The 13,895-nt window shown below is 43.1% G+C and overlaps 2 protein-coding genes across 2 annotated transcripts; both read left to right on the top strand.

Moving 5' to 3' along the window:
* Positions 1–549: 549 nt before the first annotated feature.
* LOC142950620 (uncharacterized) lies at positions 550–8,398 on the top strand. The gene is made up of 12 exons (XM_076092183.1): positions 550–1,515; positions 1,930–2,025; positions 2,136–2,366; positions 2,577–2,724; positions 2,812–2,838; positions 2,933–3,481; positions 5,324–5,910; positions 6,005–6,100; positions 6,177–6,410; positions 7,396–7,543; positions 7,630–7,656; positions 7,749–8,398. The coding sequence occupies exons 1-12, from the start codon at positions 550–552 to the stop codon at positions 8,396–8,398; spliced, it is 3,759 nt and encodes a 1,252-aa protein (XP_075948298.1).
* Positions 8,399–11,486: 3,088 nt separating this feature from the next.
* On the top strand, positions 11,487–13,655 carry LOC142950619 (E3 ubiquitin-protein ligase TRIM47-like). The gene is made up of 3 exons (XM_076092182.1): positions 11,487–12,011; positions 13,275–13,521; positions 13,627–13,655. Exons 1-3 carry the CDS (start codon positions 11,487–11,489, stop codon positions 13,653–13,655), a joined length of 801 nt encoding a protein of 266 aa, XP_075948297.1.
* Positions 13,656–13,895: the final 240 nt, after the last annotated feature.

Genomic DNA, 13,895 nt, shown 5'->3' with positions numbered 1-13,895 from the left:
TGGTAGCCAATGTTATCAGCTTATCACAAATATATTGGAACTGGCGTCTTTGTAGACCGATACGAATATTTGTAGTAAATGCCAAAACGTTTGAGGCAACTTTAAAAACAGCGTTGCTATTGCACAGTGATTCCACCAGAGAGCACTGACATGTTTATTTATATACTTGTAAATCAAATAAGACATTCAGAAAAGAGAGTGAGGAAAGAAAACATAATTGTCTTTAGAAGTAGATTCAATGTAACATCTTTAAAATTACCTCAGGAAAAACAGTGGCGAACAGAAAATATATTAATAAAAACAAATATAAACAACACTCACCTTAGACTCACAAGGGCTCATTTATTACAAAGAGAAAAATACATTTTTGGACACAGTTTTTCAGATAATTTGACTTGAATTTGTAACAATAAATGAGTCCCGTCATGCTTTGCTTCGTAAAAATTGCATGAAAATGACCTCGAATGACATCACGCCATCTAACCCGAGCGACCTCAATATCACAGCAGGTTTGATGCCCCGTTCAGAGCCTGGTTGCTTGCGCTGAAAATGACCCTGCCTCTCCGCCGTGCAGGAATGGCCACCACCGGGAACCTTTCCGAAGAGCAGGTTCACTGCTCCATCTGCCTGGACGTCTTCACCAACCCCGTGTCCATCCCCTGCGGGCACAACTTCTGCCAGGGCTGCATCTTGGGATACTGGAAAACCAGCCCTTTGTACCAGTGCCCTATGTGTAAAAAGTCCTTCTACAAAAGGCCCGATATTTGCATCAACACGGTCCTGAGGGAAATTGCGGATCAGTTCAAGGAGATCAGGGTTAGAAGTGCGGAGGAAAGGGAGCGCGAGGAGGAGGAAGAAGACGAGAGAGAGAGGAAGTGGATGATGGAGAGAAGTAAAAAGGAGGATGAGGAGAGGCTTTTGGAGAAAGATCAGAAGCAGCATCTTCTGGAGGAGCTGAAGCAGAAGCAAGAGGAGGAGAGGAGAAAGAGGGAGAAACCAGGAGAGAAAAAGCCTCTTCCAGAGGAGTTACCACCTCTGATCCCCTCTGTGTCAGCACCCAAAACCTTTCCGCCATCGCCACCCCAAGCCACAGCCCAGGGGCCTCCTCCGCCTCCGCTGCCCCGAACATCACCCCCACCTTCACCTCAGATCCCCGCTTCTTCATCTCCTCAAACCTCACCCCCACCTCCCTCCCCTTCACTCCTGCCTCCCCTCTGGGAGGAGGTATACTGTGACATTTGCCTGGGGGACGGCAGGCCCAAGGCGGTCAAGTCCTGCCTGGTGTGTCTCACCTCCTACTGCGAGGAGCACCTGAAATCCCACGGCGCCAGGTTCACCAAGCACAAGCTGATAGAGCCGGTCGCCAACATGGAGGACAGGATGTGTCCCAAGCACGAGCGGCTCCTGGAGCTCTTCTGTAAGAGGGATCAGACCTGTGTGTGCGTGCTCTGCACGGAGACGGACCACCGGGGGCACTACACGGTCCCTGTGGAGAGAGAATGGATGGAGAAAAAGGTGGGAGTGGGAGGAGCCGCAGTTACATTCTATGCCCGCCCACTTTTTAAAGTTCCAATCAAATTGATGGATTTACATCTTTCTCAAATTTGTATTTAATTTAATTCAATTTAATTTTAATAAACCACAATATTCCTGTCAAAGAAAGGCTTAACACATTTGAACCTTTAAATTAAATCTAATTGCACTCATGAACCTTTGGTTCAATAGTGACACGCAACTTTATTTTATGTTTGGAAGATTATAGGCAGCACATGGGCAGTTGTCTAATATTCATATCAGAAAGCTCCACTGGACTTGCCGCATGCTTTTGACTCTAAAACCAGGACTAGAATGATGACTGTAAAAGCAAAGATTAGCATGTGTATGCCTGTCATCGGCCTTGAATGTGTGAATGTGAATGATGTTGCGCAGACGCAGCTGAAGAAGACAGAAATAGACGTCCAGCAGATGATCCAGGACAGAGTGAAGAAGGTGGAGGAGATCAAACACTCTCTGGAACAAAACAAAGTGAGTCACTGTTGTCACGGAGCTTGCCGCTACACTAGAAGTCTAATACCGCCAATAAATAAATTCATATGATTATTATTCAACACAGTATTTTGACTGAATTGATTAAGGCCAGCGCTCAGAGAGAGGTGGAGGAAAGCACGCAGGTGGCCTCAGAGCTGGTGCGCTCCATCCAGAAGACCCAGGCCGAGCTGGTTTTGGCGATAGAGGAGAAGCAGCGGCAGACGGAGAGGTGGGCCGAGGGCCTCGTCGCTGAACTGGAGCAGGAGATCGCTGAGCTGAAGAGGAGGAACACCGACTTGGAAAACGTGGCTCGGACCGACCACATTCACTTCTTGAAGGTGAGAGAGCGCTTTGATTTTAAAGGAGCGCTTTAAAGCTAAATAATCAATTTCAGATTCCAATCCATCCATGATTGAGATGTTTGGGACCACTAACATCTACCATTCTAGCTTTTCATTGCAAAGAGGAGAGTGACTGCTTGTAGTTGTTTTTACCTTCACTTACAAAATGTCCTCTTTTTCTTTGTCTTGTGCTCCATCTCTCCATAGAGCTTCCCAGCCCTTAGCACTCCTCCGTCTGTCAAAGACTGGTCTGAGACCAGCGTTCCCACTGACATGTGTGTAGGTATGATCCGGAGATCCATGGCCAAACTGGAGGCTACGCTACATGAAATGATCGGCAAACTGGCTGAAAGTGGTATGATTTCAATTATATCATTCCAATACATATTTGATACTTTTTCAGTTTGATTCGATTTTGTTTATTTTGTTGTTTCTTTGACAGAGATCAAGAAGATCCTGAAATATACAGGTAAACCTTTGTTTTTTGCATTTGGTTTGATATTTTTATCATCTTGAAACTCTTCCACAAACTAAATCCCTCGTCATGTCTCGTGTCTCTGCAGTGGACGTCACTCTGGACCCTGACTCAGCCAACCCCTGGTTGCAGCTTTCTCAGGACAGACATCAGGTGAGACACCTGGGCGCATGGCAGGACCTCCCGGAAAACCCCGAGCGCTTCGACACAGTGGTCATCGTCATGGGCCGCGAGGGCTTCACCTCGGGGAGGCATTACTGGGAGGTCCAGGTGGGGGACAAGGACGACTGGTACATGGGCGTGGCCAGGTCTTCTGTCAACAGAAAGGGCCGGATCTCTGTAAGCACTACGCAGGGCTACTGGGCTCTGGCCATGAAGAAAGGCCAGGGGTACCGGGCGTCAACATCCCCGCCGATACTGCTCCCCCTCGACCCCAAGCCCAAGCGAGTGGGTGTGTACGTGGACTACGAGGAGGGGCAAGTGTCCTTTTACGACGTGAAGGCTTGGACCCACATTTACACTTTCAAAGATACATTCAGGGAGAAGATCTTGCCCTTTTTCTACCTCTACTGTTGCGACAAAGCCTCCGATACCATCGCGATTAGTCCGGTGAATGAGAAAAGTGTGATCAAGCAAAGCTAAGGACAAGTTTGACAGTAAAAAGAGCACAAAAGAAAAACACTCATGAAAGTAAAACATATTTTCTGTTTCTTCTGATGTTATTTGTATATTTATTATCTGTATGGTAGTTTAACAACTATATTAATGGTGCAGTTAATGTGTTCAGATCAGCTCATGGAAGCCTTTAAGTTTTTGGGGGAAAAATGCGGATTGACTTTCTTGCCGAGGTTAAGATACGATCGTTTCCACTCTCATGCCTGTATACTAAATATATAGAACTAGCAGGCGGTTAGCTTAGCTTAGCATAAATGTTTGGTGTGTTATGATCAAGAATTGTTTTGTATGGATTTAACAAACATGATATAATGTGTTAATTAGTGAATTTAAGAGGTGCTAGGTAGGCGAATTAACCGCTGGACAGAGCCAGGCTAGCCGTTTCCGACTGTTTCTAGTCTTTATGCTAAGCTAACCATATTTACCATGCAGACGTTAGTGGTTTTAGTCTTCTCTAATAACTCTCAGCAAGATACAAACACGCGTATTCCCTGAAATGAACTATTCCTCTAAATGCATGACATTTCAAACCATCGAAAGAAAGTGTAGTTTCTAGATCTCTGATTTCATGATTGCATGTTGACGTTTAGTGAAGTGTGATTAATGCTGCAAAGGTTGTACGCTGACGAGTGTGTTCATGATTCGGAACAATAAATGTTCACTCAAATTGCCAAATGTCGCTATTTCAGGCTTCATGGACTTTTGGGAAATACTGTTAAGTTTAATTTCAGTAAAATGATGTCATTGGCCCCACCCACTACAGCAGGTGGAGCTTCTCGGAAATCGTCTCGAGACGATGATGAGTATTGGAATGTTTGTGGTGCCATAATTACAGCGCGTGATCGTGCGTGTGAGAGACAGTTTAGGCCTCTGGGATACACAGAACAACTACAGAGAGTCATGTAAGTCATTTTTACGATAAATTTAGCAGTTTCTGTTTTTTGTTTTGCTTTGCTCATAAGAAGGTGATGCAAGATTAAGATGTGCAAGCGGATTCACGTGAAGATGACTCATCGGGCAGGTCAGGATTCGCTTTGTAGACGGCCTTAAAATAGACTTGATGCAGAAGACTTATCAAACCTTTTGACCCCTGTGGTGGGTGTTGAGTCTTTTTAAGCTGAAATGAAGAATATTGTCAAACATAACTCGTCTTTTAAAAGTATTTATTCTCTGGCCAGAGAAGAGGCACAGTTACACATAGTCACTCAGACTCTGTAGAAGTGTGCACTACGGAAGTAATAAATCACAGGGAGTTATAGTGAACAAGGGTTGGGGCCTGTGTACTGGAACATCCTGTTTCAGGCTGTGCAGGCCATGGTAGCAAAGTGTAAGAGGTGCTTTACCTGTCTAACAACAGACACAGACGTTTTATCCTTAAGGCATAGGACATGTGAATATACAATAGGTATTGTTATCCAACACCAAGAGGATATGGGTGCAGGCAGTCAGCTGCTGCAGTATATAACACAGTTCTACTTATAAGAATATAAAATACTCATAAGAATATCAAGTTTCCATTATACAAACAGCAAGATACATTTGAGCACGTATGTTAATTAACACAAAGGATGAAGATCTCCTGAGTTCAGAGCAAAAGTACAAGACATTTTCCATTACACCCCCCATTTTTGTGTCTGTATTCTGTATTCGTATTAGTTTGTTTCTGTACTTTTGCTCTGGTTTATGCTCTTAGATGCTTGGATAAAAGCGTCTGCTAAATGACTGTAATGTAATATAATGTAATGTACAAGGCAAAACCCAAAAGAACATATAAAGCATATTATTCACATGTTCTCCCACAGAGATGCTACAATGTCATCATTCAGTGTTTTTGCGTCATTGCCGGAGGATCACTTCCAGTGCCCGATCTGTCTCAAGGTCTTCAGCGACCCGGTAACCACTCCTTGTGGTCACAACTTCTGCAAGACCTGCCTCAGCGAGCAGTGGGACAAGAGTGATTCGTGCAGCTGCCCGATGTGTCACAAAAGATTCCACGTGAGGCCTCAGATCGCCACAAACACGGTCATCGAGGAGATTTCCGTCCAGATAAAGAGGCAGAAAGTCGAGGCAACCGAAAGCGCAGACGCGCCGTGGCGGGTGAAGTGCGACATTTGCAAGGAAATGAAGTTCAAGGCCCTGAAGTCCTGCCTGGTGTGTCTGACGTCGTACTGTGAGGCCCACCTGGAGCCCCACCAAAGAGTTCCCTCCCTGATGACACACACGCTTGTGGACCCGCTGGAGAACCTGGAGGAGAGGATGTGCGGGAAGCACAAGAGGGTCCTGGAGCTTTTTTGCAGGGATGAACAGGTGTGCATCTGTCTGCTGTGCAGCGAGACGGACCACAAGTACCACGACACGGTGCCCATAGAAGAAGAAGGGGCTCAACAGAAAGTAAGCGGGTTTCTTTTGTCAAATGCCTCAGGACCTGAAGTATTACGGACTGACCGGCTTGATCACCCTTCTGTCTTGAAATTCTTTATCTTAGGAAAATGTTGAGTCCAAGAAAGCAAAGATCGAATTGATGATTGAGGACAGGATGGAAAAGATAAAGGAATTCACAGACGATTCTGAAATGAGCAGAGTGAGTGCTTTGGGGAAATGTTACATATTTTACACCTTTGTATAAATCGGAACTAAAGATTTTAATATTCTTATAGGAAAAAACAAATACAGAGATTGCTGACAGTGAACAGCTCTTCAATACTCTGATGAAACATGTTCAAGTGGCACAAACTAAGCTGAAAGCAAATATCGATGATAAGCTCATTAAATCACAAGAGAAAGACGAAGCGATGATTGAAGAGCTGCGGGAGGAGATCGCCCAACTGCGGAGGATGCACTCTGAGCTGGAGGAGCTTTCACAAAGTGACGACCACTTTCACCTCCTGCAGGTCAGTCAACGCTCACATTACCTCTCCCCTTCTTTCCCCTTTTCTTTGCTCGTACGATCACTCGACTTTAAGATGAGACGCAAGGAAGAGCGATACGAGGATAGGTCAAGGCGACAGATAGTATTTAAACAATTGATGTAAATAACGGTGGATCAAATAAATGTAAGGGTCATGAGGGCAGAAATTATATGTACCTACTGAAATGAAATGTAAACATAGGACAGAAATGCCTTCAGTAGACAAATTTACATCCAAATGTTGCGCAAATTCTGAATTTCCAGAAAATCTGCAAAACAATGCGAAGTTATGTGTCTAGGTGCCTGGAAAGACACTTTGTAAGTTGACCAAAGTTATGACATATTCATTAAAGTAATTGTTTCATATGTTTAGGAAGTAGTCCAATTATTTATTTAAAGAGACAGTATGTTTACGTGCACAAAATATTTTTTGCCCTTTAATCCAAAAAAATAAAAAAGAATCCTCCTAAACTGATAACATGGCAATATTTGCACATATCCAAAAATCTTTTGACACCCGAGTTTTTCATAATGTTTAAAAGTAGGTGAGTTTCTCCTTCCGACCCGAAATTTGGGCTTTTCTTTTAGACGTGCATCTCCGGCCTCGCAAACTGTTGCCTTGTTGATTTTTGTACAACTCACAGAGCTGGTCGTAAACAGGCAAGAGGCCTTGTGGCGTACGCTGAGATGCATATTTTAAATGCGCTGTACATATCCAAAGAATGCTCCTAAAACCAGAATGATATGTCTTAATTGGAAAATGCTACATTTGGAATAGGGCCTATATACTGAATATCCCAAAAGGGTTATTGCTATATCGTGAAATATTATTGTGCATGTAAACGTAATCAGTGAGAAAGTGTGTTAAGACACCCGACTACAAGAAAATGAATGGCCTTAATGGTTGGCTTTAAAAAAATGTTTTAAAAAGCCTCGTGTCATGATCATATGTTTGTGAATCATTCCAGACTCTGCAGGCCCTGAGCACCATATCAGACACCAAGGACTGGTCCAAGATCAGGGTTAACTCAAACCTGTGCGTGCAGACGCTGAGGAGATCCATGACTCATCTTGTGGACACTTTCCAATCAAAACTGCAAACTCTGACAGACACGGGTAAATACCTGCTGCATGCAACCCTTATCAGTGAAGATGTCTCTCTTTTATGAGTTATAACTCAGGTGTGTTTTGACTTCTGACAGAACTGACCAGGATGAAACGATACATCGGTGAGATCACAGATTTAATTAGCGTTTCTTGCTGATTGAATTCACTTGTAATTGCGAAAGACGACAGTTTTAACTAAACTTGATGTTTTCAGCATCGGTCACATTTGACCCAGCCACGGCTGGTCGCTGCCTTGTGGTGTCTGAATTGGGGGAACATTTGAAGTACAACAAAACTGCGGAGCCCTCGTCTTCTGATGACTCAGAGAGGTTCCACTGTCCCATGGTTCTAGGGACGGAGGGCTTCACCTCTGGGCGTCACTACTGGGAAGTCAAGGTGGGCCTGAGAAACGACTGGGACGTCGGTGTCGCAAAGGAGACAGTTAACAGAAAAGAGAGCATCGAAGTGGAAAGAGCAAATGGCTTCTTTGCCATAAGAAAGAGGGGTTTTGATTATAGAGTTCAATGTACACCCGACACGGTCCTTCACCTGTGTCCCTGGCCAAGAAATGTAGGAGTCTATGTGGACTATGATGAAGGTATAGTCTCTTTCTATGACGTGGATAGAAAGTTCCACATTCATTCTTTCACAGGAGAGTCTTTCACAGAGAAGCTGTTCCCGTACTTCTATCTGTACAGCGGCGGCAAGAAATCTGAGACTTTGGTCATTAGATCTGTGGAAGATTACTCATCTTTCTTTAATCTGCGTCCTCTAAAGCGCCCTACACACCTTACACACCGAAGGCGACGCATCGGGTCATTCGCGCCCCGCGAGTCATTTGCGCCCCGCGAGTCATTCGCGTGAATCGCGCTAGACCAGGGGCCCGCCACGTCATTTTATGTGGCCCGCGAATCCGCCAGCAAAAAAAAATAAAATTAAAAACAAATTAAAATTCAAAAAATTCAAAGTTAGACTTGGTAATAAAAATATCTCTGTAGTCGAAGTTATGAGACAGAAAGTCAAAATTATGACAGAAAGTCATAATTATGATAGAAAGTCATAATTCTGAGATAGAAAGTCATAATTATAAGATACTTAAACACAGTCACAGAAGCAGCTCTTTGGCTGGTTACTGTACATTTGAAATGGAAATGTATTGCGAGTACATTGAAGACTAAACGTGGCTTTACAACACATGAAATACTTCACGTGGGATTGTGCAAACGCACCCTTGAAAGGATTTTAAGCTTTGAACAAAGTTATTGTAATAACTTGTGTTTGATATTTGTCTTTGATATTTTCTTTAAAAGTTTGATCTTTGAGAGAGTAATGTGGGTTTATTAACCCTAAATTAAAAGGATTTAAGTTATAACAGAAATGTGTTTAAGTATATTTTTACATTTATATATCAGCATGTACAATATTTTTACACTTGAATAAACAATAATCAAATGCAGAGACAGTTATTTAACAATATGTTAGGAGAAGTTACATTTACACAGTCTTACATTTACAACCGGCCCTTTGAGGGCGACCGTGATGCTGATGTGGCCCAGAGTGAAGATGAGTTTGAGACCCCTGCACTAGACGCTTATCACCCGGTAAGCCGTTCAACTGTCCGCCATCAACCATGGCCATCAATTTTATCTGAACTTTTAACTCAGAAGTCAAACTTTTTCTGCTTCATTCATGAGCAGCTGTCATTGAAGTGAACGAGGGGCCCTGCATTCAGTTCTCTGTATGGGTCCTTGGGTCCTTTGGGGAACCCAGTCAAAAGCACCCAATTCCTCCTATGCAGTTTTGATAGATGGCAGATGACCTTAGTTAACATTTTGCCATGATGGTTGTTTCTTACAGTAGTTCATTCATTCGTTAGTTCTTGCATGTTACATAAGTCGGATGATGTTGTCATTAAAATGAATGCCAAGGACTCCTTATCAGGTGAAGGTGTAATCAACTACAGGTTCAATGATTTTACAATGCTGTCAAGACACAACAAGTTGTCTCTTTTTATTTTAATATTCTCTGAACATGTTTTTTTTCCCATTTGAATAAAGGTGAAATAAGGTATTAACTGTGTGTTTGCATTATTGCTCAAATAAACATATTCAGTGGTTTTTGTTGCCCTTTTTTTGGAGCTTCTCCTGCTCTATCAGGTGAGCATGAGTTTATGAGCACACAGGAAATGACAGATTCCAACAGGGCCAACCTCTTTCCCAGCAGGGATAGGTGTGTCTCAACCTATGCAGGAACGAACCGATAAGAGTGCAACACAACACCGTTAGAGGCTCAGGAGAGACAAGCTGGTAGTTGCTCGAGACAGGTATGCGAGTTTTACATTTCAATTTAATCGTTCCAGTATTCAAAAGTTTTGATCTATTTTTGACAAATGGAAGTGACAAGCTGCGTGCTGATCATTAAACGTCACATTGTTTAAAGGTCATGTATGTTATGAGTGAGCCAGTTTCACTTCCAGACACTTTAGACGGACACCTCTAATTATAGATACACAACCAGGTTTCTACAGTAAATTATTTTACAGTATGTAGCAATCAACTAGCCATCTCGAATGAAACTTTTACCAGTGTCTCGATTCTGATTGGCCAGGGGATGTGCAATAGTTTGAAATTACCTGGTGGCTCTGACGTAGGATCCTCACCACTCTGTATGTATGTATTCATTTCAGATGTTATGGCTTGTGCTTGTTGAGGGACTATTTTCCCACCAACAAAGGACAAACGGTACTTGTGCTGTGTGTCAGGGCCCAAAATTGAACACAGGAAATAAATCCATTTCTTTGTGGATCTATTTCTGTATAACCTTCCTCCCTCCCTTTGTTGTATATAACCTCTGTCAGCAGTTCCAAAACGCTTGTGTGTGTGTGTGTGTGTGTGTATTGAGGTCAACTAATCAGCATCGTCTGTCTTACAACTATTTATTTTAAGTTACCTACACACCAGATATGCAATTCAACATGATTATTATCCAAATCAGGAGTGTGGGAGGAAACCGGAGCACTCACTATCTCTACATACACACTGGTAATCCGCTATTATTATTCAGAATATAACAATGTGATGGATTCTATATGGGTCATGAGGACATGTGCAATATGCCGCTATTATTTCAACCAGGAGAGACAAGTCAGATAAAGAAAAGATAATAGTTTATTATTAACAGATGATGAGTCTTTGGCGCTTGGAGATTTGTAATCGAGGGGCGTGTGCCCTGAGCCGCAGCAAGATAACACCCCCCCCCCCCCCCCCCCCCCGTGGAGTCCAGACACTGGTGGTGGTGGTGGCTCATGAGGCTGATAGAATAATGAGTTGATGAAGATGATGCATCTGTGAAGACTGGACGGAGATGGGGAGGTGGAGGGGTGCGTATAACAGCAACATGAACGTACTGAAGGTAGAGAGACGATCATATTTAAAAGAGACAGCAGCACGATGATAGGCTAACGGTGTCGTTGTGCTATTGGATAAAGGACAACATGCAGCTGATCTAAACAGCTGATATCATGATCGACAGCTCCGAACAATGACAGCAAGGAAATAATGAGTGAGCATGCAAGAGTAGAGTCTTCCTGACTGAACTTACGCTAGAGCTTCATTCAGGTTCTAGGAGCATTCTGTAGACATGCAGCACATTCAGAATTTGGGTTTTTATGGGTTTTGAAAATGTAAGGCGTTACTTTACCATCAAAAACATAAAGCAACAAACAATATATTCAAAGCAATTGGAGAGAAGCCATACAGAGATCCCTGGTCAGCTGTTTTGGGATCCTGCCATCAAAGCCAAATTAATGAAGAAGTACTGAAATTCAAATGTGCGCTTATACAAGTCTTTGTTTTCTGTACCGATTCAAACAGCCAATGGAATACACCATCACCGGTGAATGCTGATACCCGGAGGTCGCATGCATGTACGTGCACACACACGCAAAGACCTAATGTCCGAGTCCAAGTGCTGCATCTGTCTGGATGAGTTCACCAGGCCTGCTTCGCTGCCCTGTGGACACTGCTTCTGCCTGGGATGTATAGGCGAATACTGGAGGATCCACGGGGCCTGTCAGTGCCCACTCTGCAAGGCCTTTTCCCCCACAAGGCCGCAGCTCAAAACAGCCCAAACGCCTCATGCCGGTGCCCCGACCGAGGAGGCCGCTGTGCCTTTAAAAGCTGGAGAGGTTCCCTGTGATCTCTGCCCGGCGAAGCATAGGGCAGTCAAGTCCTGCCTGGTGTGCCTGGCCTCGTACTGCGCCGCTCATCTGGAGCCACATTACCTGAGAGAAGACCTTGGGTGCCATCTCCTGATCAGTGTGGTGAAGAACCTGGAGGACTCTGTGTGTCGACTGCACGGGAAGCAGTTAAACAAGTTCTGCAGGAGCGATCGAACGTGCATCTGTGCCATGTGTGCCCAGACAGAACACAGGGGCCACCACATTATTTCCATCAACAGGGAAGCTACAAAGAAGAAGGTAACGTCTAATAAAACCACTACCCCGGTAAACATGAAAGAGTTATTGTTGGTAAACTCAAGGAGCATTTGCATATTGCTATTCAAATTTCACATTTTCTCTGCCCAAACATTGGACATTTGCAACTCATTTAAAGTTGCAGGGTGAAGTTTATCACGTAACTTCTGAGAGGAGAAATAACACGGTGTTGCTATCACAAATAAGAAGTTGAATTCCCAAGCAATAAAACACACCTACATCACACATACTGGCCATACTGGTCATACCAGTGTAAGCAAACTTGAGCTATACTCTGCAGATAGTTTGTTGACGTTATGATGCTTCTCTACTTGTGGCACAGCAACTACTGTTCAGCTAAATTCCATATCGCTAAAACTTGTGTCTCTCAAAACACCACAAATCTACTTTGCTAGGTTTAGGCAACAATACCACTTGGTTAGGTTTAATACAAGAGATCGTGGTTTGTCTTAAAATGTACGCAGGACACGAACAGCAGTCTTCTGGGTAAAGCCCTGTGTTGTTTGACCCATCCCCCACATGCTGACTTCCACCCACTCCTTTGAAGCTTATTTGTGACACGTCACAAGGAAACGTAATTAACGCCAAAATAAGTTTCCCTCGAGATGTACAGTATTTCTCAATGCACTGTCACTGTATTGGAACATCATTTTTAGGAGACCAGGCTGATGCTGCGTTCTTTATGTCACTCCAGAATAAGTTTTCCATTAACAGGTAATGCATGAAATCAATGCAGAATACTCAAAGCCTTTAAAATGATTTTCAAAAAAATGTATGTGGAATCAGTTTGCATACGTGTTTACTTTTTCATGTTTATGAGGGTGCTCAAAAGCCTGCTCAGCAAATTCTCGTCAGGGCATATTGTGTTTGACCACTTCAGTAAAGTGAGAGAGAAGACAACAGAATGTTGAAGGGGAAGTTTAAACAACATTTCTATGATCGTGTAAGTTGCAGCATTCAGAAAACGTCAGGTCTCATGAAACAAAAGGAAAAACCACTGTGTATGACAATTATTTATAAAAACTTGTAATTTCATCACATATTTATACAAAAATACCACCGTTAAAGTTACAAAAGAAACACGTCTTTGAGAGCAGGTGTGTTTTGAATCAGCTGCCAAAGGAATATAAACTCAAATTGACACCAGTGATGGGTTTGTGATCAGGATTCTAACATGTTGACAGATCAATGCAACAAAGACATTGAACATTGGCTTTAAATTATTATTATTTTTTTCCCCCACAGGTTAAAGTAAAATGGAGAAGGATGAAACTTCAGCAAGCCATTCAGGAGAGACTGAGTAAAGTTGAGAGAATCAATCTCTCTGTAGGCCTCAGTGAAAAACATCCCAAAGAGGCATGGGCACAAAAAGAGCTCGTCGGACAACTGGAGGAAGAGATCTCAGAGCTGCAGAGCAGAAGCACCGAGCTGGAGCAGCTCTCGCAGACTGAAGATGACCTCCACTTCCTACAGGTCTGCTTCATGGTCAAAAGTCACCTGATCACAAATCATTCAGTGAAATGACATGTTTCAAAGAGCAATATATGTGACCTTATAAACACTGCTCTCAATGTAGTCTCTCCTCTTGTCTCTACAGACATTTCTGCACACTGCCTCGTGGACTGACACCTTCACCTTTAAATAGTTATTTTTGTGTTTGAATAATTCACAACAGCAGAATTAGTTGGAAGGTGTGTTTGCTTCAAAACCAATAGTTGGGAAATATACTTCCAGACTTTCTGGTGGAGGATATAGTTTGGGACATAATCCCCCGAAAATGGCAAATTGTCTTGTTTTCACATCATTTTTTGTCGGGGTTAAACAAACAAGATAAAAAGTGTTAATTAGTGAGCTTTACAAGGGCTG

Source organism: Anarhichas minor, unplaced genomic scaffold, assembly GCF_050575085.1.
Source record: "Anarhichas minor isolate MPS153535 unplaced genomic scaffold, ASM5057508v1 ptg000016l, whole genome shotgun sequence".
NCBI classification, from domain to species: domain Eukaryota; kingdom Metazoa; phylum Chordata; class Actinopteri; order Perciformes; family Anarhichadidae; genus Anarhichas; species Anarhichas minor.
This window is presented reverse-complemented; position numbering and strand designations above follow the sequence as displayed.

Excerpts from the sequence above, each read along its gene's own strand:
- LOC142950619 (XM_076092182.1), top strand. The coding sequence starts at position 11,487 with ATGTCCGAGTCCAAGTGCTGCATCTGTCTGGATGAGTTCACCAGGCCT. Across the intron at positions 12,012-13,274 it reads GGGAAGCTACAAAGAAGAAG|GTTAAAGTAAAATGGAGAAG; the intron begins GTAACGTCTAAT and ends TTTCCCCCACAG. Across the intron at positions 13,522-13,626 it reads GGTCTGCTTCATGGTCAAAA|ACATTTCTGCACACTGCCTC; the intron begins GTCACCTGATCA and ends TTGTCTCTACAG.
- LOC142950620 (XM_076092183.1), top strand. The coding sequence starts at position 550 with ATGACCCTGCCTCTCCGCCGTGCAGGAATGGCCACCACCGGGAACCTT. Across the intron at positions 1,516-1,929 it reads GAGAATGGATGGAGAAAAAG|ACGCAGCTGAAGAAGACAGA; the intron begins GTGGGAGTGGGA and ends GATGTTGCGCAG. Across the intron at positions 2,839-2,932 it reads GAAGATCCTGAAATATACAG|TGGACGTCACTCTGGACCCT; the intron begins GTAAACCTTTGT and ends GTGTCTCTGCAG.